At 36.5% G+C, this 26,460-nt stretch overlaps 1 protein-coding gene across 1 annotated transcript in view; it reads right to left on the bottom strand.

Moving 5' to 3' along the window:
• The window catches only part of LOC117290087 (probable ATP-dependent DNA helicase HFM1), a 35,012-nt gene that overhangs the window by 8,304 nt on the left and 248 nt on the right, over positions 1-26,460 (bottom strand). The window contains exons 2-28 of the mRNA XM_033771335.1: positions 26,095-26,237; positions 25,645-25,870; positions 25,319-25,467; positions 24,752-24,814; positions 24,557-24,624; positions 23,936-24,068; positions 23,377-23,528; positions 22,799-22,879; positions 22,037-22,213; positions 21,442-21,488; positions 20,654-20,807; positions 19,925-20,057; positions 18,334-18,435; positions 14,052-14,245; positions 12,404-12,450; positions 11,432-11,613; positions 10,307-10,390; positions 9,197-9,288; positions 8,230-8,384; positions 7,386-7,483; positions 6,835-7,049; positions 6,439-6,522; positions 4,815-4,972; positions 3,834-3,937; positions 2,997-3,161; positions 2,297-2,577; positions 501-738 (exon numbers count right to left, since the gene is read on the bottom strand). Of these exons, the coding sequence (XP_033627226.1) occupies positions 501-738; positions 2,297-2,577; positions 2,997-3,161; positions 3,834-3,937; positions 4,815-4,972; positions 6,439-6,522; positions 6,835-7,049; positions 7,386-7,483; positions 8,230-8,384; positions 9,197-9,288; positions 10,307-10,390; positions 11,432-11,613; positions 12,404-12,450; positions 14,052-14,245; positions 18,334-18,435; positions 19,925-20,057; positions 20,654-20,807; positions 21,442-21,488; positions 22,037-22,213; positions 22,799-22,879; positions 23,377-23,528; positions 23,936-24,068; positions 24,557-24,624; positions 24,752-24,814; positions 25,319-25,467; positions 25,645-25,870; positions 26,095-26,237 (3,725 nt within the window). The remainder of the gene's footprint in view (positions 1-500; positions 739-2,296; positions 2,578-2,996; positions 3,162-3,833; positions 3,938-4,814; positions 4,973-6,438; positions 6,523-6,834; positions 7,050-7,385; positions 7,484-8,229; positions 8,385-9,196; positions 9,289-10,306; positions 10,391-11,431; positions 11,614-12,403; positions 12,451-14,051; positions 14,246-18,333; positions 18,436-19,924; positions 20,058-20,653; positions 20,808-21,441; positions 21,489-22,036; positions 22,214-22,798; positions 22,880-23,376; positions 23,529-23,935; positions 24,069-24,556; positions 24,625-24,751; positions 24,815-25,318; positions 25,468-25,644; positions 25,871-26,094; positions 26,238-26,460) is intronic.

Consider the following 26,460-nt stretch of genomic DNA (forward strand, 5'->3'; position numbering starts at 1 on the left):
AATCAATATAACATTTATTTCCACATTCACATGGAGGCATCATCCTAAAAGCCGAGGCTTGTGGTGGATGTGCCCGTTACAACAATACAATTACAAAACGAAACAGGATAACAGCTCCAAATAGACAAATAAATAAATACTTACTGTTAAGATAGATTACTACGTAAAGGTTTAACCATGGTTAAAAAAAGGTATATATAACGCTGGAGCAGAACATGTATGCGAAGTAAACAAAGGGACTAACAATAAACCAAACAATACGAATTAGAAAACATTATAACATAGATGAGTAAGTAAGTAAGTAACGGCTAAGCCAACTACCAGCATAAAATAGCAAGTTCACTATTTATTTCTAGTTTCTTCTTATTTCTCCACACCATGCAAAGCTTCAAACAATACTCCCTGATTGTTGTACAAAATCTCCCTGTTGGCTGCTCTGCTTTGTCAGAACACCTTGTGCCGTACCATAAAAAGTTCTAAATTTTTCATTTGTAATTCACCTTCACATCTGACTTGATCTTCTGCCTCCTCCATCATGACTCCCTGATGACACCTTGTCTGTTGATACATATCCAGCATCTCCCATCCCTTAGCGGCTGATTGGGGAGTAGCAGGTGTCCTTGCGGTACCCATGAGGCTGGGTGTAGAGGAGGAGGAGGGGGGAACCACTGTCTTAGACTGAGGTGTAAAGGAGAATCTATCCAGGTCGACATTGCATGTATTGCTTCCTTGTTTAGCCTGTATCAAAACACAAAATGTCATGCAAGGAAATGTTATTGTTCACTGGACACCATTGGTAATTGTCAAAGACCAGTCTTCTCACTTTGTGTCTCAGAATATGCATATATAACAACAAACCTGTGAAAACTTGAGCTCAATTGGTCGTCTAAGTTGTGAGATAATAATGAAAACACCCTTGTTACACGAAGTTGTGTGCTTTCAGATGCTTGATTTCGAGACCTCAAAATCTAATTCTGAGGTCTCGAAATCAAATTTGTGGAAAATTACTTCTTTCTCGAAAACTACGTTCCTTCAGAGGGAGCCATTTCTCACAATGTTTTATACTATCAACCTCTCCCCATAAAAAGTATTTTGAGTAATTACCAATAGTGTCCACTGCCTTTAAATCCAATAAAATGAAACCCCAGACTGGGACTTCCTCCTGGAGAGGTAACCGTGATTTTCTTCCCAAATCCACAGGCCTGGAATTTCATCTTCAAAAGGGCAAGGTAATTTTCATTTTGCAAAGGGCACTTCCATTGGAAAATCTTATAGTCATGTGAACCTTTTGAAGGGCCACCGAGGCTAAGACAAGTACTTAAAGGGATTCTGTACTTTTGCTAACTGGAACCTATTGTTTGTTTCAACCCTATAGACCATATTGAATAACCCCTTTGCTGCTATAAAAGTTGCCATCTTGTAGGTCAAACCGCATGCGCGTTTAAACGCGTACATCAAAGAAACACGCAGCACGCAGCATTCCCGGTTTGATTTCTACAATACAAGCACGCATACACACACGCAGACGCCATCTTGTAGGGCCAATATTTGAACGGTGACGTCATGTTCAATACGGTCTATATATAGTTGTACCAGTTGTACCATGAAACTAACCTGTGAAAATTTCCGTTCAAAAGGTTTTAGAGTTTTGTCAAAAATCTGGAGCGGTTATGTCCACGCAGGAAGAAAAATCTGCAACTGTTGTTAACGTTTGTCAGATTTAAACACTTAAAGATGCTATGTCAGATTTTTTGCCCCAAGCATTAAAAAATACATTTTTTTGAGTGAATGGTATTTCAAAGAGTATCACCCGCTCTAACGAAAAAAAGTTTAACTTTTACTTTAATGGTCAGGAACCATGACAAAAATTTTAAACGTTTCTTATAAAATACATAAGAATTGGTCACGTGATATATTGTCGGGATCCCGACAAAAACTAATTTTGAGCACTTTATTTCACTGCTACTAATATTTGGCGGACTTTTTCAAGCAATGGCTCAAATGAAAGCTTGTAACTTTCTCGACCCCCATTAAAATACTATTGAATTTTAAATCAACATTTTTGAGTCAAATCGGCCAAAAATCTGACATAGCATCTTTAACAGTTTTTGGGGGATAAAAAGTTATATAGTTTTCTGCAGCATTTCAAAGTAAAAAGTTTCTCAAAATATACTATCCACAGCTGCTGTACTTCTTACCAGGTAAGTTTTTTTAGTCACCAATATTTTTTACCTTTAAACAAATTCAAATTTCTGAGTAATGCTATTCATTTTTAAAGAAACAATGGAAGCCATACCTTCAATCTTTTAATACTGGGTGTTTGTGGCAATACATCTAACTTTGCATGCAGATCACTAAAGTACTGGTCGAGCCGAGACGATCTAGGCTGACCGCTTGCGGAGGGTGTGTTGGCCACTGTTGACCTCCGACTGGACTTTTCTTCCTTCGGCTTGGATTGCTTGATGGGTATTCCAAACTTACAGCATTCGTGGGCACAGGAGTTTTTATTAGAACAGTGATGGTTGCAGGGTTTACGATCGCCAAACTCTGATATATCCTCATCATCAGTATTCAGATCTGACGAGGCAATAAATCACTTTTGATAGGAACTGTGTTTTTTTTAAGGCAATCCTTCAGGCTTCAGCTGATTTTTTTCCTTTTCTTTTCCCAACATATGCATAAAATAACAAACCTGTGAAAATGTTGACTTACTTGGTCATCGAAGTTGCAAGAGAATAATGAAAGAACAAAATGTGTGTGCTTTCAGATGCTTAATTAAGGCTTCAGGCCTGAAGTTTTTTAATTCTTGATTGAAAATTACCTTTTTCTCAAAAACTACCTTTACTTCAGAGGGAGTCATTTCTCACAATGTTTTTGACTATCAACAGCTCTCCATTGCTCATTAACAAGTCATTTTTTTGCGCTAACAATTATTTTATTGCTCATTACCAAGTAAGTTTATATGCTAACAATAGTGCCTTTAAATTGCTTCTTACCATTATCATATCCCTGCCAGCTGTTCATCATTGCCGGTTGCCTTCTTTCTTGTGTATTAGTCTTGGGTTGTAGGGGTGTAGGATGAGACCGCTCTGTTGTTATGGCCTGCATGTGTTTGGGTCCAGAGTAGAAAGGGGTGTAGCTGCTCTGTACATCGAGTCCAACTGCCATCGCGGATATAATCAATGTCACAGAATATTAGACACATAATACCCTTTTACTATTGTTGTATACTGTACTTTTTCAGTATCTCCCCTTTTATGTTTTTTAGTTATTTGTTTTTTTGTTGGGGGGGGGGTTCCTTTTTGTACTTTCTATTAAGGCCTATACTCTTTCTCTATTGTACCGTTTGACCCCTTTCTAACGTTGGTATTTGATATTTGTGTGTTTTTATGTTTAAAAAATAGGCAAAAGAAATTTCCAATGTAGGGAAAATAAAGATTTATTGTATTGTATTGTAAAAACTTCATCGGCCTTTTAGATCACATCGAAATAACTGGTTAGCTAAAACTTGTAAACAAATAAATAATAGCACTACTTGAAGTTCTATTTTGAAATTGCGTTTGCCTGGGATTCTAAAGTTTATCTTTGAAAAGACAATGGCATTGCCAGTTTAAAGGGCACTTCCATTGGTCTGTGAATTTATGGCTTTGGACAGAAAACAAAGGTCATGGGTTGGTATCCCACCCGAGTAATGCCTGTGATTTAAAAAACCCAAATGAATAAAAATAACCAACACACAATGACTGTAAAAAAAAAAAACAGTGGAACACAGTATGAAACCAGAGACAGCGTAAAAAGCGTTAAGTTGTCACTTGATTTGTACGCAGCCTTACCATAGTCTTGACTGATAAGATTGACACTGAGCTGTTCTGCACCGTTAGCTCTCTTAATGTAGATCTTTTTGCTCCATGCCCCGCTCCTCACAAGCTGTGAATCCCTACACACCAGGTCAATATAACACAATGCAAAGGGAACAAACACATTACAAAGTTACTAAACTGGAGTTATTGCTAATAGCTTGAGAAACGTATGTAAATAATGTGTGAAAAGGTCATAACATAACTGCTCTATTTCTCTTAAGAAAATTTGATGACACAGGAAATTTTTGAGATAAAAACCTGAAATGAGTATATATATAAAAAAAATCCTGATAAAGCACATCAGTATTTTTTGTTTACTGATTTCAGGGTTTTCTAAAAAAAAAATCTGTATTATTTTTACAAATATGTCTGAATAGGAAAATACAATAAATGTATTCATTTCCCAACTGACCAGGAATTTATATCAAAGTTCACTTACTTTAAAAGAAAAATGCATATACAGTGAAGAAGAAGATTGTTGTTAAATTAACATCAAAACAACACACTATTAAGTAGAATTTGAAACTAGTAGGAATCGCACGGTGGTGGTAGAATTATCATTATTTTTCACAAATCAAAATCAAAGAAAACAGCTAAATTACATGACATTAGTAGAAAAACAAAAACTACAAGTCAAACAAAACGACTCCACAAATACACAAAAGGGGAACAATACTTTACAATGGTAAAGATTAAAATGCAATCTATAGTAAGGTTTGCGGGAACACCATTTACATAAATTTATCTTTTGTTCTGAAGTGAAACAGTTACACCCCTATGTTTTGTCTAGTGTATTTTTCTAATCCTAACCCTAACCCTAACTTTAACCCTAACATATAAATCATCAGGGGGTTTTCTGAACATAGGGGTGTCAGAATATAGATCAGTCACTGGCGAAATACATCAAAGATTCAATCAGTTTGTTCTGAATTCTAATTCTGTATCAACACTTACATGATTCTCTGTTTGAAGACGACTTTATTATCAGCGTCTCCAATAAGAAGCATACATCCATGATAGGTCTTTGCTGTCCGCTTCTTGGCCAAGCTCTCCTGGTTCATCAGACCAATGGTCAGAGTGATCTCAGCTGACTGAGTGTTGTACCGAGGGGCCTATGAGAAGAATAGTTACCCCAAATCATTGAAATCTTATAGTTGGGCAAGGTTTTAGATGGGAAACTGCCGACCAACTTTAGATTCTTGTAGATTTGTGTATCATCGTTGCCTTGTTTCTTTTGCTGTATATCATCACAACCTGCTGTGGTCTTCATGAAATGGCAGTTTATAAAACATTTTTGTATTGTATTATTTTACATAGATTCTGAGCTCAAAATGTATTTTTTTTAATTATGCAAGTTTGCCCTAAACAAGGATAAAAGCCACTGTTGGAGGAGCTACAAGGAAAACAGTTATTAAAAGTGAAAATAACTCAGGGGAGCTGAAGGTAGGAATTGATACTGCTCTTAAAGGCAGTGGACACTATTGGTAATTACTCAAAATAATTATTAGCATAAAACCTTTCTTAGTGACAAGTAATGGGGAGAGGTTGATGGTATAAAACATTGTGAGAAATGGCTCCCTCTGAAGTGCCATAGTTGTCGAGAAAGAAGTAATTTTCCACGAATTTGATTTCGAGACCTCAAAGTTAAAAATTGAGGTCTCGAAATCAACTATCTAAACGCACACATCTTCGTGTGACAAGGGTGTTTTTTCTTTCATTATTATCTCGCAAGTTCGATGACCGATTGAGCTCAAATTTTCACAGGTTTGTTATTTTATGCATATGTTGAGATACACCAACTGTGAAGGCTAGTCTTTGACAATTACCAATCGTGTCCACTGCCTTTAAACAGGCATGATAATTGGTCCTTGGGAAACAAGTACAACAACAATTTGTCGAGTACAAGGACTAACCTGGCCCTATGTTCATATGAAAAAGGATTCAATAGACTTTTTAGGCTATTTAATCCCAATTTTCCCAAAAAATCAAAGGGCCTAAAAACGGAAATCGGACTAAACTAGGAAAAATATCATGTCTTTCTTTAAAACAGTCTAGATTGTAGGATGGAGGGATAACCAGTTATAAATAAACCAAAATGCTGTGCAATATACATTGTTCATGACTGGTCTCCAAGAAAATAACTTCATTAAAGATATGGTGTTTTATTTTTAAAGCAATCGTACAACATCGGTAAACAGTATTGTCCAAAGGCCCACACTTCGTGTATCACAACTTATATATTAAATAACAAACCTGTGAAAATTTAGGCTCAATCGGTCATCGGAGTTGGGAGAAAGTAACGGGGAAAACCCACCCTTGTTTTTGCACGTTTCGCCGTGTCATGACATGTGTTTAAAATACATCCGTTATTCTCGATATCGAGAATTGATAATTGTTTTAATGTTTCCTCAAAAAGTAAAGCATTTCATGGAATAATATTTCAAGGGAAGTCTTTCACTATTACCTTCTGTAAACCCTGTAAGTTAATTGTAAATCTGTGATCTTTTAATTTTTTGTTCTGTTCAGAAAGTGTCCAATGGCTTTAAAGTACATTAATTTCAAACCTCGGAAAGCATACCTGCTCTATTGAGACATCATACTTTGGTAGGTGTGTGACAGCGTCTAGAATCAAATTTCCAAAGGGTGGATGTCTGTTTAAAATCTGTTATAAAGACAAAATAAAATAACAAAACTTTAGAAATAAATTATTCTCAGGTTTGCAATTGGTAAAAAAAAACTTTAGAGCATTGAAGTACATGCTTTTGCAATAGAATAGTAACATAAAAATGATGCTTCCCTTACCATAGAGAATTTTTTTTTATTACATATTGCACACTTTTTGTACTTGAAGGCCGGCACAGCAATTTTCCTCTCTGGTAAGGGGAACTTTGCAAAGGGCCACACAGCAGAAGCACAGGGCACCACAGCAATTGCTGTGGGTGCTGTGGGTTATTTTGAGGCCTGAGGTGCTCACCAGTTCAAGCTCCCTTGGGTTAGTGCTTTCTACTTTCTGGAAGTTGGTTATTCCTGCATTGACCAAAGCTGTTCCGAGTGCTGGTCCAATCTTGTCTAGTTGCCTGGCCACATTCTTGGAGTTCTCCCAGAGTCTTGCCTTGAAACATTTGGAGATCATTGCGGCATGTAAGAGAGCCTTGAAATTAGTCTTCTGCATCAAGTACTCCAGTAAACCTTAGAAAACAATTGACAAAAAGAGAAATGTTTTGAGCTGTGCAAGGTCTGGAGAATAACAAGTTCAGTTTAGGAGTATCAAGCGACCAACACATAAATCCCTGCTGACTCCACCAGTTATCAGAACCAAGTTGTATTGTTCCCGCTCTTTCCAACATGCAGCAGTTCAGTTATGGAACAGTCTTCCAGAGGTTGTTAAACAGGCTGAAATATCAGAACAATTCAAAATCCAAGTGAAAACAAATCATGCCAAATCTCACTTCTGCTTAGAAGGCCTTATATGTTGTGCTAAATCCCTAAAAAGGGGTAATTCCTCAACGTTTATGTTGAACTTACATCTTGTAAGTCTCTGACCAGCTCTGAAGATACGATTAGTGTCTTGAGTCAGACCAAAATCCTGAATGGGTAGACAGCCTAGCACTGACTGGATCAAGCTTTAAAAAAAAGAGACAAAAAAGAGAGTGAAAACTTCCAAAACATAAAAACTTTATTTTGCTTTTTGATCATATTAAATTTGTAGTAATTTTAGTAAACTAAAGACCACTTTTCTTTCTCCGTTAATTTCATTTCCTTTATTTGTGTTTAAAGTTTTTAAATGTGTACATGTACAAAAATAAACTTTTAATTGTAAAAAAAAAAAAAATCAAATCAAATCAAATTAATGGGTAAGTAAAGCATGAACATAAACAAGAAATAGACTAATGAACCAATTCACTTGACATTATTATCTAAATACTTTTGGATGCGCCATGGGGAGTCAACGTTTGAGAGTCAATGTCACTGTGTGAATACGATGTAGTGAGAACACACTTGATAGGCCTACCTGGGCCCAATTTTATAAAGTTGTTAAGCTAGAAAAAATGACAAGTAAATTGTTTTGCTGAGCAAAAAAAGAGTGTATATCTTATGGAATTTGGCTGGTCACCTGGGGTGGATTTCACAAAGAGTTAGGACTAGTCTTATCTCGACTTAGGATGAGTTACTTGTCCTAACTTAAGACTAGCTATGCGTTTTTGATATAGTCCTAAGTTAGGACTAGTCCTAACTCTTTGTGAAATCGACCCCCTTTGTTTATGTTCAGCAAGCTTTTGCGCTTACAGGTTGTGCTTACAGGCTTTATGAAATTGGGCCCTGTTAATTTCCAAAATGAAGAGCGTGTGCAAGGGGGTTAATAGCTCACCAGTTAACTTTCATGTCAGTGGTCTTTATCTTTCCTTTCATTGGGAATCGAATGGTCACCCTGTTCTTGTCTTTGTTGAGAGTGTTCAGGACTTTTCTTTCATTGACCCTCAGTTGGATATCTGCAAACTCCTTACATTTGCACAGCATGGTTAGCTAAAACATCATGAATAAACGAAAAGGGACGGTTAGAGCTGCTATTCCTTTCTGTTTTGCAGTTTGAACCAATTACTCATCTCTTTAGAACAAAACTCACATGGAGAAAAGAGCAACAAAAGTATGGAAAAGCTGATGTTGACAAACTTTCAAACATCCTTTGACCACATTAGTAAACAAAGTACATCTTTAAAGCCAGTGGACACTTTCGGTAAATATAGTGTTGTCCAAAGGCCCACACTTCGTGTATCACAACTGATATAAATAATAACAAACAAGGCTCAATCGGTCATCGGAGTCGGGAGAAAGTAACGGGGAAAACCCACCCTTGTTTTTGCACGCTTCACCGTGTCATGACATGTGTTTAAAATAAATCCGTTATTCTCGACAACGAGAATTGATATTTGTTTTAATGTTTTCTCGAAAAGTAAAGCATTTCATGGAATAATATTTCAAGAGAAGTCTTTCACCATTACCTTCTGTAAACCCTGTAAGTTATTTGTAAATCTGTGAATCTTTTTTTTTTGTGCCGAAAGTGTATAAATGGCTTTAAGGAACAAATATTTAATGGCCTGACGTAACGACCCTAGCAGAGTCTTTCTAAAAATAAAAAAAGTGTACGTACAAGTACAAGTACAAAAGTAAAATTGGAAAGTAGTACAATTTCAAGTAATAAGCCACAAGTTAAACTGACTAGGTAAATTGATGGCCAAGTTGGTAGAGCACTGGCATGTTAATCAGGCAATCTTAGGTTCAATTCCTGCTCTAGTCACTTTCTCTTTGTTTGACCCAAAATTAAAGACATAACTTACAATTTCCTCCATGGATTCTGTGCCTACTACTGCACTGAACTGCTTCATAGTGTCAAAGGCAATGCAGTACCTTGCCATCAGTCGCCCAGTCTCTGGAACAGGGACAACAAACAGTTTCCAACATAAATAAAACAACAACTTTGAACAGAGACTGTCTAGCAAATTCAGATCTAGACAGGCAACTTTTTCAATTCAACAAAGAAAGAAAAAGGTAATGGCGAGTCAATTCACTTTTCTACTATTTTCATGGTTAGTTGATTTTGTGTTAGCTGTCATATAAATTTGCAGACAGATACAACAGTAAACAAATAACTATAGGTTTGATAATAAAATTTATGTTCTGTGGCACTATTGTATTTTTGACCAAAAAAAGAAAATTAGCTCAACAACTAAAAATTTGTAAGTCTGAAAAGTGCGAAAGGAACTTTTTGCTGCACGATTATTGAACTAACACTACAGCAATTTTTGTTAAGTCTACTTATCAGACCATAAATTCGTAGAGTTCTAAGAGCTTTATACTTCTTCTTGCATCAGGAACACAACAAAAGCTTAAGGGAATTCAGTCAAACATTTTTTATTGTGCAAGATGTCCCCAATCAACTTTAAAAAACACTCTTATTAAAGGGCTACAGGAAGGAAAATGATGAGCTGATGAAAGTATGATTACCCTAAAGGGTTTGATGCCCTTGTACACTAAGGTTTAGGCCATGGCATGAATCCCTACTCACTCTGAATAAAGATGTTTGTGATATAATTTACCTGTAGAAGTTTCAGCTTCATTAGTCGTCAAGTTTTTGAGGGGAAAAAGGTACAATTTATAGAGCAATGTTTTCAGGAGAGTTGCAGAAATTCTGTACATGCCAACATAATTTTCGTCTCACTGCGACTTAAACTATTTTTTCGTGAAATTGTTTTACTAATTTCTCAAAAACTACAGAACCTTAACAAGTTATATTTAGGGGGAAGCTTTCTACCATTATTATCTTAAAACCGTTGTAAGTTTAATGTAAATCTGTGGACGTTTGTGTTTTGTGTCATACAAAAAGTACCCAAACCCTTTAATATTGGTCTGTTTTTATAACTCATAGATAATCTTTACACAATACTTACCTGTTGGTTTCAGGTCCATTGTTTCTGCATCCATCGTGACAAGACCAAAGTTTGACAGCAAATTCAGGTCTCTAATGCATATATCTTTAAAATAAAAAACGTTTGCAACTTAATGCTAATACTTAAAAAAGGTGTTCCTGTGTTAAAACAAACAACCTCTTCGGGTAATTATTAAATGCAGGCCGGGATTTCACAAAGAGTTAGTCATCCTAACTTAGTACTAGCCTTAAGTTTTTATTAACTCATAGGACTAGTCCTAAAATAGGACTTTCTTCGTGAAACATCCCCTCAAAGTATTTATTGTGAGTAGCAAGCAACAACAGGTTTACAAAGAAACTCTTTTTTCCCCCTCAGTATAATCCTGCATTATCTTTACTTCTTCAAAGATATCTGATTTGTTATAAGATAACTAGTTTAATTGTATAAAATAGCAATATGATTACTAAATTTAATTTAGGTTTCAACCATATTTGTCAATGATTCACTGAAAATACAATGAAGGGGTTCAAATTTTAAAGAAAACCTTCAATGTCTTTTAGCCCAAAACTTTCACTGGACCTAAAATATTTCTTCCTCGTTTTACATTTGCTAAAGTTTAAGGTGGAAGATTGGAACTAAAAAAAACTCAGTTTACATTCATAAATTTTCAAAAGCATGCATTTGGGGGGAAAAAATGGTCCAGTGCATTTCGATACCTCAAGAGACACATTTCAAGGCAGATTTTGAATGCTTGTGTACAATTCTTGAGTTCTACATTAGATAAACAAAATACCAGGCATGATACTTGGCCCCTGTGAAAAAAATGGGACAATTTTGTGCTGACCAACATGTACACATGGCATAGCAGGCCTTAATTTTATTTTTAAGAGGGCAAGGCCATTTTCATATTGCAGAGGGCACTTCTTTTGGAAAAACTTGAAAGCCTTTGGGATTTTTTTGAAGGGGCACCAAGACCAAAACTGGGGCAACAGTGGCCATGTCTTCCGTGGCTTCCATTTAGTTCCAGGCCTGGCATAGGCTATAAATGGACTTTTCAGGCCTTTTAATAAAAAAATTGATAATTTTTCTGAGGGTCAAAAAATCATAAATCAGACTTAAGTAGGAAGAATATGATGCTTGAAATACCTTGTAGTTTCGTCTCCATCTGTTCCTTGGTCAGATTGGCAGGGATCTTGTAATGAGACGGATTCTTCATAATGCGGATATACAAGAAGGTAGACTTGAGCCACTCCAGTGCAATCGAGATGTCATTGATGGTGTGTAGGACTATCTCTGCATTCAGATGCTCTATCAGGTGATTGTGAAGGCTGATGAAGGAGGAACAAAAGTTATCAAAATTAATATATTTTATCCCTGATGCAAATATACTATATATTAAATCAGTGCAGTACCCGCTGCTAAAAAATAGGATTCAAACTGCCTCTAGCTACCGGGCAATCTCGCCCCAGTCTAGTGTTTAAGATGCTACTCTAGAGTTGCAAGGTCATGGGTTTGAATCCCATCAGAGTAATATGCCTGTGATTTTTTTACAGGACTCGGGAAAGTACTGAGTATACAGTGCTAATACACATCCGTGTAAGGGTAAAAACCAAAATTGATACAAAGTGCTCAAGTTATACCGACACATTTTCCATTAATCGCGAATTCTTAAATAAATCTAATCTGGTAACTTTATTACTATTACTATTATTCTTATTCTTATTTGTTTGGCCAAAAACATTAAAAATAAAAACATGTACACACAAAGTAAGAAATGCCACACATCAAGGACAGTCAAGATGAAAGATAAATTGTATAACAAATACCAATGAAATTGAATAGAGGTACAGTAGGTAAGAATGAGATGGGGAAGAGATGGGGGTGGGGATGAGGAATGTATAGAAGGGGAGCAGATAGGGGGATGGGGGAAGTGTGAAGGAGTTCAACAAGCAGAGTTAAGACAATCTAACCTAAGATGGCCAGGATGAACACAAGTGAAAACACTGTGACTCAAAAGCCTGTTCATCCAACCACACTTTAATGAAGAGGTCACAGTTTTCCAAGTTAGTCACTCATTTTGAACAATACTCACTTTACATGTTCATAGACAGAGCTTACCTGCTTTCAATGTCATCAGCTCCATTCAGCAGAGACAAATACTTTTTCTACATAGAAGAGGAAAGTAAGATCAAACATAATTAAAACTAAAAGTCTTCATTTATGGGGAAAAAGCACATTTTCCCTTGGAAGCAAGACTGAGGTTTCTCACTAAGTCACATTTGGAAAGCCATAAGTTTGCAAAGATGAAAAATAACACTGAGATAAATGCTACATCTGTGGTTTTCAAACTGTTTTGTTCATAAATGAACGCCCAATGTGTACCCGTGATTATGGCTGTGCACACACTCCCCTTTGTGAAAAAGTCTTGAGTAGTTCCCTGTATTCATAACAATATTGTTAATTGTTCAAGGGTTTTTGACACCTTTTGTAGATCGTTTTTGGCCATGACATGAATCCCTACTCACTGTGAATCACGATTTATGGTTTATAGATACCTGTATTAGTAGTAAAGTTTTTGAGAAGTTATTTTTTGTGACATTGTTTTACTCATTTCTCGAAAACTACCGCCCTCAGCAAGTAATAATTTCAGGGAAGCTTTCTATTAGCATTAGCTTCAAACTGTGTAAGTTTTCTCAAAAACTACAGCACCTCGGCAAGTAATAATTTCAGGGAAGCTTTCTACCAGCATTAGCTTCAAACTGTGTAAGTTTTCTCAAAAACTACCGCACCTCAGCAAGTAAAATTTTCAGGGAAGCTTTCTACCAGCATTAGCTTCAAACTGTGTACGTTTTCTCAAAAACTACAGCACCTCAGCAAGTAATATTTTCAGGGAAGCTTTCTACCAGCCTTAGCTTCAAACTGTGTACGTTTTCTCAAAAACTACCGCACCTCAGCAAGTAAAATTTTCAGGGAAGCTTTCTACCAGCATTAGCTTAAAACTCTGTACGTTTTCTCAAAAACCACAGCACCTCGGCAAGTAATATTTTCAGGGAAGCTTTCTATTAGCATTAGCTTCAAACTGTGTAAGTTTTCTCAAAAACTACAGCACCTCGGCAAGTAATAATTTCAGGGAAGCTTTCTATTAGCATTAGCTTCAAACTGTGTAAGTTTTCTATAAAACCTGTGGGCATTGTGTTTTTTGTTGTATAAAGAGTACCAATTATTATACACATAATGAATGTTTATGAGTGCAATGGTGCGAATATGTTCATGAGTTGAAAGATGGAATGTTCTATTCAACGAGGCGGAGCCGAGTTGAATGGAACATTCCAGCTTTCAACGAATGAACATATTCGCACCATTGCACGAATGAAAAACATTCATTATTTGTTTTATATAACATCCAAGTAGAACTTTGTCATTTTGATTGAAAGAAACAACTTTCAAAACAAACAATTTCAACTGTAGAAGCCGAATGCTAGTAATTTTACTATGCCTTCTTGCAGTAACACACCTGCTGCGTTACCAAAGACACGCGCACGCAGTGATGTTTTTACTCAGCTTTTTCGTTCCATCCGAAAAGTACCATTGCACGCTGGCAGCGTGCCAGCGTGCAATGGTACTTTTCGGATGGAACGAAAAAGCACGGCGAGTGACTCAGCGTGCAATGGTACTTTTATTTGCTATCACGTGACGGACAATCCTCCAATCAAATGCCAAGGATCTGCTTGGGTGTTATATAAAACCCTTTAACTGCAACACATACCTTGCTCTCATGTTTGGTCATAATGACGGCAGTAGCGCTGGTATCAAACTGCGGCCGACCAGCCCTACCAATCATCTGTAGTACCTGTGTCTCTGTGTACTCACAGTACATGCCTGAGATGTAGTGCTGGGTGGATTTCACTACTACTAGATGGGCTGGTAGGTTAACACCCATCGCTAGAGTACTGGTTGCAACTAAAGGCACAAGAAATAAACTAGTCATAAACTTATTTCAGATTTTGTTTTCCAGATTTATTTTTGCAGTATCCAATGGATTTGACTACTACTATAAATGGGCTGGTAGGTTAACACCCATCGCTAGAGTACTGGTCGCAACTAAAGGCACAAGAAATAAACTAGTCATAAACTTATTTCAGATTTTGTTTTCCAGATTTATTTTTGCAGTATCCAATGGATTTCACTACTACTAGATGGGCTGGTAGGTTAACACCCATCGCTAGAGTACTGGTTGCAACTAAAGGCACAAGAAATAAACTAGTCATAAACTTATTTCAGATTTTGTTTTCCAGATTTATTTTTGCAGTATCCAATGGATTTCACTACTACTAGATGGGCTGGTAGGTTAACACCCATCGCTAGAGTACTGGTTGCAACTAAAGGCACAAGAAATAAACTAGTCATAAACTTATTTCAGATTTTGTTTTCCAGATTTATTTTTGCAGTATCCAATGGATTTGACTACTACTATAAATGGGCTGGTAGGTTAACACCCATCGCTAGAGTACTGGTCGCAACTAAAGGCACAAGAAATAAACTAGTCATAAACTTATTTCAGATTTTGTTTTCCAGATTTATTTTTGCAGTATCCAATGGATTTGACTACTACTATAAATGGGCTGGTAGGTTAACACCCATTGCTAGAGTACTGGTTGCAACTAAAGGCACAAGAAATAAACTAGTCATAAACTTATTTCAGATTTTGTTTTCCAGATTTATTTTTGCAGTATCCAATGGATTTGACTACTACTATAAATGGGCTGGTAGGTTAACACCCATCGCTAGAGTACTGGTCGCAACTAAAGGCACAAGAAATAAACTAGTCATAAACTTATTTCAGATTTTGTTTTCCAGATTTATTTTTGCAGTATCCAATGGATTTGACTACTACTATAAATGGGCTGGTAGGTTAACACCCATCGCTAGAGTACTGGTCGCAACTAAAGGCACAAGAAATAAACTAGTCATAAACTTATTTCAGATTTTGTTTTCCAGATTTATTTTTGCAGTATCCAATGGATTTGACTACTACTATAAATGGGCTGGTAGGTTAACACCCATTGCTAGAGTACTGGTTGCAACTAATGGCACAAGAAATAAACTAGTCATAAACTTATTTCAGATTTTGTTTTCCAGATTTATTTTTGCAGTATCCAATGGATTTGACTACTACTAGATAGGCTGGTAGGTTAACACCCATCACTAGAGTACTGGTCGCAACTAAAGGCACAAGAAATAAACTAGTCATAAACTTATTTCAGATTTTGTGTTCCAGATTTATTTTTGCAGTATCCAATGGATTTGACTACTACTATAAATGGGCTGGTAGGTTAACACCCATTGCTAGAGTACTGGTTGCAACTAAAGGCACAAGAAAAAAACTAGTCATAAACTTATTTCAGATTTTGTTTTCCAGATTTATTTTTGCAGTATCCAATGGATTTGACTACTACTAGATAGGCTGGTAGGTTAACACCCATCACTTGAGTACTGGTTGCAACTAAAGGCACAAGAAATAAACTAGTCATAAACTTATTTCAGATTTTGTTTTCCAGATTTATTTTTGCAGTATCCAATGGATTTGACTACTACTAGATAGGCTCGTAGGTTAACACCCATCGCTAGAGTACTGGTTGCAACTAAAGGCACAAGAAATAAACTAGTCATAAACTTATTTCAGATTTTGTTTTCCAGATTTATTTTTGCAGTATCCAATGGATTTCACTACTACTAGATGGGCTGGTAGGTTAACACCCATCGCTAGAGTACTGGTTGCAACTAAAGGCACAAGAAATAAACTAGTCATAAACTTATTTCAGATTTTGTTTTCCAGATTTATTTTTGCAGTATCCAATGGATTTGACTACTACTATAAATGGGCTGGTAGGTTAACACCCATCGCTAGAGTACTGGTTGCAACTAAAGGCACAAGAAATAAACTAGTCATAAACTTATTTCAGATTTTGTTTTCCAGATTTATTTTTGCAGTATCCAATGGATTTGACTACTACTAGATAGGCTGGTAGGTTAACACCCATCACTAGAGTACTGGTCGCAACTAAAGGCACAAGAAATAAACTAGTCATAAACTTATTTCAGATTTTGTGTTCCAGATTTATTTTTGCAGTATCCAATGGATTTGACTACTACTATAAATGGGCTGGTAGGTTAACACCCATTGCTAGAGTACTGGTTGCAACTAAAGGCACAAGAAATAAACTAGTCATAAACTTATTTCAGATTTTGTTTTCCAGATTTATTTTTGCAGTATCCAATGGATTTGACTACTACTAGATAGGCTGGTAGGTTAACACCCATCACTAGAGTACTGGTTGCAACTAAAGGCACAAGAAATAAACTAGTCATAAACTTATTTCAGATTTTGTTTTCCAGATTTATTTTTGCAGTATCCAATGGATTTGACTACTACTAGATAGGCTGGTAGGTTAACACCCATCGCTAGAGTACTGGTTGCAACTAAAGGCACAAGAAATAAACTAGTCATAAACTTATTTCAGATTTTGTTTTCCAGATTTATTTTTGCAGTATCCAATGGATTTCACTACTACTAGATGGGCTGGTAGGTTAACACCCATCGCTAGAGTACTGGTTGCAACTAAAGGCACAAGAAATAAACTAGTCATAAACTTATTTCAGATTTTGTTTTCCAGATTTATTTTTGCAGTATCCAATGGATTTGACTACTACTAGATAGGCTGGTAGGTTAACACCCATCACTAGAGTACTGGTCGCAACTAAAGGCACAAGAAATAAACAAGTCATAAACTTATTTCAGATTTTCCAGATTTATTTTTGCAGTATCCAATGGATTTGACTACTACTATAAATGGGCTGGTAGGTTAACACCCATCGCTAGAGTACTGGTTGCAACTAAAGGCACAAGAAATAAACTAGTCATAAACTTATTTCAGATTTTGTTTTCCAGATTTATTTTTGCAGTATCCAATGGATTTGACTACTACTAGATAGGCTGGTAGGTTAACACCCATCACTAGAGTACTGGTCGCAACTAAAGGCACAAGAAATAAACTAGTCATAAACTTATTTCAGATTTTCCAGATTTATTTTTGCAGTATCCAATGGATTTGACTACTACTATAAATGGGCTGGTAGGTTAACACCCATTGCTAGAGTACTGGTTGCAACTAAAGGCACAAGAAATAAACTAGTCATAAACTTATTTCAGACTTTGTTTTCCAGATTTATTTTTGCAATATCCAATGGATTTGACTACTACTAGATGGGCTGGTAGGTTAACACCAGTCGCTGGAGTACTGGTTGCAACTAAGGCACAAGAAATAAACTTATAATATTTCCTAAATTTGTTTTCCAGATTTCTTGGGTTGACCTACTTATGAGCCTAGTAAGCTAACTGGCAATTATCTGTGCTCAAATACAGTAATCCATCACACATCATTTTTATGGCACTAAGGCACAAGTAATAAACTGATAATATTCAAGTTTCGTTTTCCCTCTTTCTTTATGCAGAATCCATTGGCATTTGAGCTGACCGACTAACGAGCCAAGCAATTAAAGCTACCTAGCAATTAGACATCTGCTCTAGAAAACTGCATGTAGGGGATACTTTTGGTTATCTCTCTTAAAGTTAATGGCAACAAAATCTAACTTGGCAAGTACAGCAGTTTCTGAGTTTTATTGTATATATCTTCATTTGTGATTTGTATAGAAATAAAACAGCTCTAAAAGCCAAAGGTATACTTTCCCTTTAGTTCATAATACCATTATTTAAAATATATGTATCATGTAATGTACAATTCAAAACATTTATGTGCAAGCGAAAAACAAAATTAGAATAAATGGAAAATAAACTTTTATCTACCATTCAATCGAAAAATAAGTTAAGACCTACTACTAATGAATGGCAAAGTGCAGTTTATTCAAGGATAAGAAAATATATCTGACTGAATTATATTGGGTGACACGATCATCAGTCAATTTTTTTTTGATATTTTACAAAATTTAATTTTGAAAGGATTACACAATAATTTCAATTTTGTACTCACTGAGAACCGGCAGATCTCCGCTGATGAACAATTCTTCTGTGCATTTCCTGTCTTGGGCATCTAGGCCTGCATGATGATAGCCTACACCGCTCAGCAGTAACTCTGTAATTCAGAAACAATAACTTATGAATGAGCTAAACTTTAGTATCACAAGTTATGGGCCATGACATGAATCCATACTCACTGTGAATGAAGATATGTAATATAGTTCACATGAAGAAGTTTCAGCTTCATTAGTCATCAAATTTTTGAGAAAAAGGTGAAAATCACAGAGCAATATGGTTTCAGGAGAGTCAAGTAAATCTGTTTTATATGCTAAAATAATTTGTGAGAAATTGCTTTACTCATTTCTCAAAAACTACAGCACCTCAGCAACAATGTTTAAAGGCAGTGGACACTATTGGTAATTACTCAAAATAATTATTAGCATAAAACCTTTCTGGGTGACAAGTAATAGTTGATGGTATAAAACATTGTGAGAAACGGCACCCTCTGAAGTGCCATAGTGTCCGAGAAAGAAGTAATTTTTTGCGAATTTGATTTCAAGACCTCAGATTTAGAACTTGAGGTCTCGAAATCAACCATCTAAACGCACACACCTTCGAGTAACAAGGGTGTTTTTTCTTTCATTCATATCTCGCAAGTTCGATGACCGATTGAGCTCAAATTTTCACAGGTTTGTTATTTTATGTATATGTTGAGATACACCAACTACGAAGGCTAGTCTTTGACAATTACCAATAGTGTCCACTGCCTTTAAAGGGAAGCTTTCAACTATCATTATCTTTGAACCGTGTGAGTCAAATGTAAACCTGTGGACATTTGTGTGTTTTTTGGTTGTAAAAAAAAGTACCCAAACCCTATGAGTGGCACTACTTACCTCTTAGTTTAGTCTCTCTGATCATATTGGCTACTTTCTGTAGTCGCTGTTTATGTTGACCGTTCATAATGAACCTGGCCTCCTTTATAAGTATGCTTGCTGCTTGCTGTACATCTTTACGGGTAGCACAGAACTTAAGCATGGAGAAAACTACTTACTGTTGGTGGCACTACTTACCTCTTAGTTTAGTCTCTCTGATCATATTGGCTACTTTCTGTAGTCGCTGTTTATGTTGACCGTTCATAATGAACCTTGCCTCCTTTATAAGTATGCTTGCTGCTTGCTGTAGATCTTTACGGGTAGCACAGAACTTAAGCATGGAGAAAACTACTTACTGTTGGTGGCACTACTTACCTCTTAGTTTAGTCTCTCTGATCATATTGGCTACTTTCTGTAGTCGCTGTTTATGTTGACCGTTCATAATGAACCTGGCCTCCTTTATAAGTATGCTTGCTGCTTGCTGTACACCTTTACTGGTCGCACAGAACTGTGGCATGGAGAAAACTACTTACTTTTGGTGGCACTACTTACCTCTTTATAGTTTAGTCTCTCTGATCATATTGGCTACTTTCTGTAGTCGTTGTTTATGTTGACTGTTCATAATGAACCTGGCCTCCTTTATAAGTATGCTTGCTGCTTGCTGTACACCTTTACTGGTCGCACAGAACTGTGGCATGGAGAAAACTACTTACTGTTGGTGGCACTACTTACCTCTTAGTTTAGTCTCTCTGATCATATTGGCTACTTTCTGTAGTCGCTGTTTATGTTGACCGTTCATAATGAACCTGGCCTCCTTTATAAGTATGCTTGCTGCTTGCTGTACACCTTTACGGGTCGCACAGAACTGTGGAATGGAGAATGAATCAAGATAAGACTTCGGAAAATACTAAGTAATAAGTAAGATTTGCGATGACACGATGTAAAAATCCCTTTTGTGAGTAGTGGTGGTTTTAACCTTACACCAGAAGACAGTCAGAGCACACTGACCGAAACTTTGAGCAGTACGCTTCTCAGAGCCACCCCTCCCCAAAAGATATTTTCACATTGCGTCACCGCAAACCTTACTTACAATAGAGTGAGTCCAATTTTAGTTTAAGAAGAAGAAAAGGTTGTTAGGGAATTGGCTTTGATTACAGGGAAATTATATCATTGGTAATTTTTGTGTGACTTTTTTTAAAGTATGGATTTTGGGGTAGGATTAAGTATGAAAAATCGTCTACCGAAAAATTTGTCAAAATGTTAAATTTTTCTTCTGAATGAAATGAAGTGAAACAATCTCACTGGATACTTCTGGAATAAAAGTTACCAGGTAAATTTCCATTGTTTATGTAGTTCTGAGCAAGCGCACATTACTAAAAACAGCAGTTTTACCTGGTAAGTCTGCTGCCACCAACTGTACTAAAAGTCCCCCCTTCCATTTCAACTATTATTGCCACTCACCACAAGTGTTGGTTTTTGATCTGAGTAGGTGTGTATAACTCCACCCAACTTGTAGTTGAGTGACAAGTCAAAGCGGAATTCAGACTGCCGGTCTGAGCAGGGGTAGGAAAGCACTACTTTCCTCAATTTAACAGGCCGGTGACTCTCATCAAGTCTGTTGGAACAATACAAATGATTTATCACTTACAAGACTTGGGTTGGGTTGGGCTTGGGTTGGGTTAGGGTAATTGGGTTAGGATGGCGGAGGGTTGGGTTAGGGTTGGGTTGGGTTAGGGTTGGGTTGGATTGGGTTGGGTTAGGATTAGGGTTGGGATAGGTCAGGGTTGCCTTGGCTAAGGGTTTGTTTGGGTTTGTTTTGCAACATGTTTTCTTGAAAAAGGAAAATACAAATTTTGAATCCAAAACTCGGATGTGTCATCTGGAAATAAATTGAGACTAAACCTTTTGCTAACATAAGACAATTAAATTAACAGACGTGTGTCAGCATTAAATTTTGATATCATGTTTTGCTCAAGTCTTGAATTCTGGAGGAATAACATTGACACATGCAGTTCGTCAGGACAGAATATTTCACATTTTTGAAATTGATGATAATATCTTTTAAAGTCAGCAGGTTTTTGAAGGGGAGGTTGGGCAACAGGAAACAGGTTTTTTTACACCACTTCAATGCATTGTTTGGTCTCCAGCAGTTTAATGAAGACATTACCTTATATTCAAAGTTTCAGTAACAAAGGATGTAGAAATGCGTTTGATTAATCAAGTAATTTATATTTGATCAGGTTTCTTACTTGTGAAAGACTCCACTTTTGCCATCAGTCTTTAACCATTCAGCTACCTAAGAAACAATAAAGTTTATTCCAATAAGTTTTCTTTCTCCTTCATATGATTCCGTCACTTATCAAAGTGTTAGCCTGATGAACACAGTTGAGACCAATTCAGAACTGACTCCGCGGCAGCAGTACAGTTAATTACGATCCTATAAGCTAAAGTAGTAGTCCAGTCTATTTTCTATACCATCCACCCAGGTAATAGTTAAAAAGCAGGACAGTTCTTTACAGAACGGAGAAGTCTCCCGAACCTCCGATTATCTACTCCTCAGCAGTAGAATAAAGCAAAACAGTTCTCTAAGAACAAACTCTACCTGGCAAGTAGATACCCACATGGTGTTACCGCAAACCAAATATACATTAACAATTAATTATTAATTATTTGTTTCATCCCCTCTGCCACATTATCATGGTCAACTTTTAATGATATCTCATAAAATTCTTAGTTATTTTCTTGCCATGGTAATGTTTGTTTGTAGCTACTTGGCACCTCTTAAAACCCCAGGGTAAATGATAAAAAAATATAACAAAATAAAACATTAGGAAGGTAACTCACATCTTCAATATTTGGGATTGTAGCAGACACAGCTAAGAATCTCAAGTCTGGTGTCCCCCCTTCTGCAGCCTTCTCAGTGGTTGTTGCTTCTCTGGCCGCAGCTGCTTGTACTGTCTTCATTCTGCTGATCACTGCCTCCACAGTGGCGCCTCGATTCTCTTCATTCAATGAATGAACCTTAGTATGGGAGAGATGTAATGAGTTATTTTACTGTAAACAAATTGTTAATGGCCGGAAGTTTCGACCCCTAAATAAGTTTTTCTCAAAGGCTAAAAAAAGTTATTTAACTGTCATCTACTGTTGCTCATTTAAGCCCTTTTCACATTGTATCCGATAAGTAAGACCGATAATGTGGAACTTATGTTGTATTTCGTTTAGAGTAAGAGTGAGATCTTCAAAATTTTTGTTTACACTTCTGATATTGGCGTGGAAGATTGAAAATGAGTCATTTTCTAATTCCTTTGATTTGTCTCTGAGTTGTCTTTCTGAAAAGTATTCAGCACCACAGGAATTAAATAAAAGCTGACTAGGATCCGTTGAATTCAGAATTGTCGGGTTAAAAAAACACAATCATTGAAACGAAGAGTAGTGTCATTCAATGGTTCAGAGCTACTGTCGTCACTAGTGCTATCGTTATTGGGCCCGGGGGTAGAAACGATCCAAGTGAGGAAGCTTGGGCAGCCGTTGTGTGAAAAGGACTTTAGTTTCTCGAGGAAGCTTTTGTTCACAGTTTTTGTAAGTTGTAACAATTAGTATGTTTACCTCATCAATTAGGAATAACTTGACTAACTGCACAAGAGACTTGTTGTCTCTCCATTTCCTTGTCATGCTGTCCCATTTTTCCTGTAAAAAAAAAAAAAATGGAGAATAAAAAACTGAACAAAATGTACTGCTTCTTGACAAAAGATTTGAGAAGTCTATCTGCCATTTCAAAAAATATGATTAGCAGACCATATAACAACAAACTTTTATTAAGTTTGTAAATATCCCGAATGCTGTTTAAATGGGCACATAAACCTGCCCACTGATTATAAATGATGCTTCACTTAAAAGCCAAAACTTATCATTCAGATTAAGTCATTGATTAGTTTATCAATTTGTAACTGGACCCTTAAAGCTGTGAAGTAAAAGAAAATATACTATGATTGTTAAATGTCTATACCAAACCAGAAGAGACTGGACAGACTTAAAACTGACATGATGACACAAATTTGCAGACACAAACATTTCAGAAAATTTTAGATGGTTAGTTTGAGGTGAAAAACTGTTTCAATTTTACAAACAATGAAAAACAGTCTGCAAACTCTCTTTATGATCCCCAAGTTTCCAATAAGAATTACCGGAGTGGTCAAGACAATATTAATCTCTTGCAACTGGAAGTAATCATCGATCTCAGTGTCACCCGTCAGCTCTTGACACTTCAGACCAAGAGGCTCAAATTTATCTTTCCAGTCTTGGCAGCGCTGGCTGCACAGGGCTTTGATTGGCGCCACTATAATACAAAAAGATTGGTTAAGAACACAGTATAATTCAGAAAAATCAATGTTAATTTTACAATTTTTTTTTGATTGTGGGTAAGTGGGTGTGAAAAAGAAATAACTAAAAATCGAACGCCAATTTAAAACAAATTACTAAAAAAAAAAAAAACAATATTGTAAAAAAGAAGAAAAAATACCTAGCTGGCCAAATCGTCAACTGAGGTGACCAATTAAGGCAACATTTTCACAGATTTGTTATTTTATTCATATGTTGGGATACACCAAGTGCCTAGTATTTTCAGCATGTCTCCTTTGGATACAAATCAAATATCTCCCGCATGAAGTCAAGTAAAAATGGGGGTCCAGACTATGACATACACCAATCACATTATTAAATTCTACTCAGTTTAGATTGACTTACTGTATACAACTTTTGATTTGATGGCGTTGGCACCCAATGCTGTTAGCAAGCGCACAATGGCTAATTCAAATATAGCTGTTTTGCCTGATCCAGTTGGAGCACAAACAACCATATGCTTGTCTGTATGAAGGACCTAAACAAGAAAGTGTGGAAAAATAACAAAGAACACCAATTGGAATTGTAACATATTGTTGGTAGTTTACAAAGCGTTTTAAAAGTTTTTTTCTGGACTTGAAATTTAAGCCAAGTTCAGTTTTCAGTAACAATAAAATATTTAAAAATGATTGTTTTGATCTTGTTCCTTGGTGTAATTGACAAAATGAATCATCTGAAAATAACTACATTATAACTATACAGTAATCCTTCAAACAACTTGTCATGTATACATGATTTTTTATAAAGGATGTGTTCATGCAGGCCCTATGTTTATGCTTTACATTTCTTTGTGCAGAATAAAGAATTTGAAACTGAAAGCTCTTCAATGTCTGTGGCTCTATGCAGTGTTGTAGGACTAAAGACGGGGCTAGTTCTCAAGACAGGTCTCAAGACTTGGGCACTGGTTTCGAACCTCTAGGTCTCTGACTTGGACTCAGTCTCCGACTTGCTCTACAGAATACTTACATCATCAAGTACTTTGGACTGCACAATGTTGAAGTAGGGGAAGGGAAACACACATCTGTATTGTGTAGCTTTAATTTGGTTAAGAAATTTATTTATAACGATGGAAAGAAAATTGCTGTGATCAAAGATGGAAGTTGTTCACTTATATTACGGAAGTTGTTTACTTATATTACACATAAAAGTTTTCAAGGATACGTATTTCATTCACAGAGCGAAGTTTTGTGCCACTGTGTGTCGTTCCACCTGGGGTTGCGTACCCTGAAATTGAAAAAAAAATAATAATAACAACTTTCACTTGGGAGACCCGACTGTCCACCTTAAAAACATTCTTTACTATGACGAAAGAAAGCATCAACAATACTTTGCTTATTGTCAGCAACAATTTAAAAAAATTATGACCGATCACCTTATGTCACATAACCACATTAGTCCAAAGAGCAATGTTTCTCAACATGCTTTATACTATCAAACACTGCTGTAGGGTTCTAAACAGATTTTTTTTATTGCCATTAATTTTAAAAGTGGTTACCAAGCATCAGGTCTGTATGATTCGTTTTTGAAAGGGCAAGGGTACCAAGGCAGTTTCTCCTTGGAAAAGGGCATCCTATGAGAAAATTGTAAATTTATACTGGAGCATTTTAAGGGCACCAAGGCAATAACCAGGGGGCATGGAGGCAAATATTGCCTCAGTGTTTTTCAGGCCTGAAGCATACGATCCCTTTTAGGAAATAAGGAAAACCATTCAAAAGTTATACCACCTACCAGGAATAGCTAGTGTATACGGACTGTCCGTCACCGTAGCTTGTGAGTCATCTCCATAATTATCTTGACTGCTTCTTTGGCTTGAAGTTACACTGTCCGATATTCTAACCCTCTTGGGTGTGAATGAAGGAATGAATCTTTGGCCATGTCTGTCAAAATTTAGTGGACGGAAAACAGTACTGAATTTTCACAAACAAATACACAGTTTTATACACTGGGAGCAGATTACAAATGTTTATACGGTGTGCGCATTACAAGTCTTATTATTATTATTATTATTAAGATTAACATCTATTAGATAAGAAGTGGCAAAACAAAAAATTTACCTGGTCGGCTGCGAACTTGGAATCACATCCTCAACTTGAGATAGAAGTTGTTGGTGCCCTACACTTCTTTGGCTGTCGCCGTAGTCATTATTGAAGATATCAGACCTCGATGGCTTGGGATCATCATCTTCAAACAGACTTTGTGATCCAAAGATATTGTCCTCATCGAAAGCTTCTCTGACAGACTGGTGTGTCCGTTTCAAAATACCCCTGGGTGCTATTGGAACTGGAAAATATATAAATCAAATTGAGTGTAAATCACTGCTATGGTGAGAAATGTTAGTAATTTGCAGTTACGCAACATGAAAGGGTATGACTATACCAGTCAGGCGTGAGCGGGGCGCTCACCAGTTTGATGCAAGCCCCGACCACGCCAGTCGTATTCCTGAAACCATCCTGTGTGCCGTGTCTCTCCTTTAGTATCATTATTAATTTGACAAGATTCAGTACCTTTGAAATTACTCTGTCGGAAGAGTTGTGATGCAGATATTTCTCCTTCATCATCATTATCTTGAAAGGATTGTGAGCTGGAGATATCTTGCAATGAAGATGGAGGAATGGGCACTGACTTAGCTGGTTTTATGAATGGATGACTGTTGGAGGAAAAATCAAGTTGTGAGATGAATAATTGGCTTTTTTATCAGATGTATATGACCTATAGATTTACTTTCAAAGGAAACACATGATGATGAATAGTGCTCTTTTGTTTTTGTCAGGAGGGTCCAAACCTATATATTTTTTATTTGGATTTTTGTAACAACAAAAGGCAAAGTCAAGGGTTGATTACTATGAAGTACATACATTTACTTATTTTCT

This window comes from Asterias rubens, chromosome 5 (genome assembly GCF_902459465.1).
Source record: "Asterias rubens chromosome 5, eAstRub1.3, whole genome shotgun sequence".
Taxonomy (NCBI): Eukaryota; Metazoa; Echinodermata; class Asteroidea; order Forcipulatida; family Asteriidae; genus Asterias; species Asterias rubens.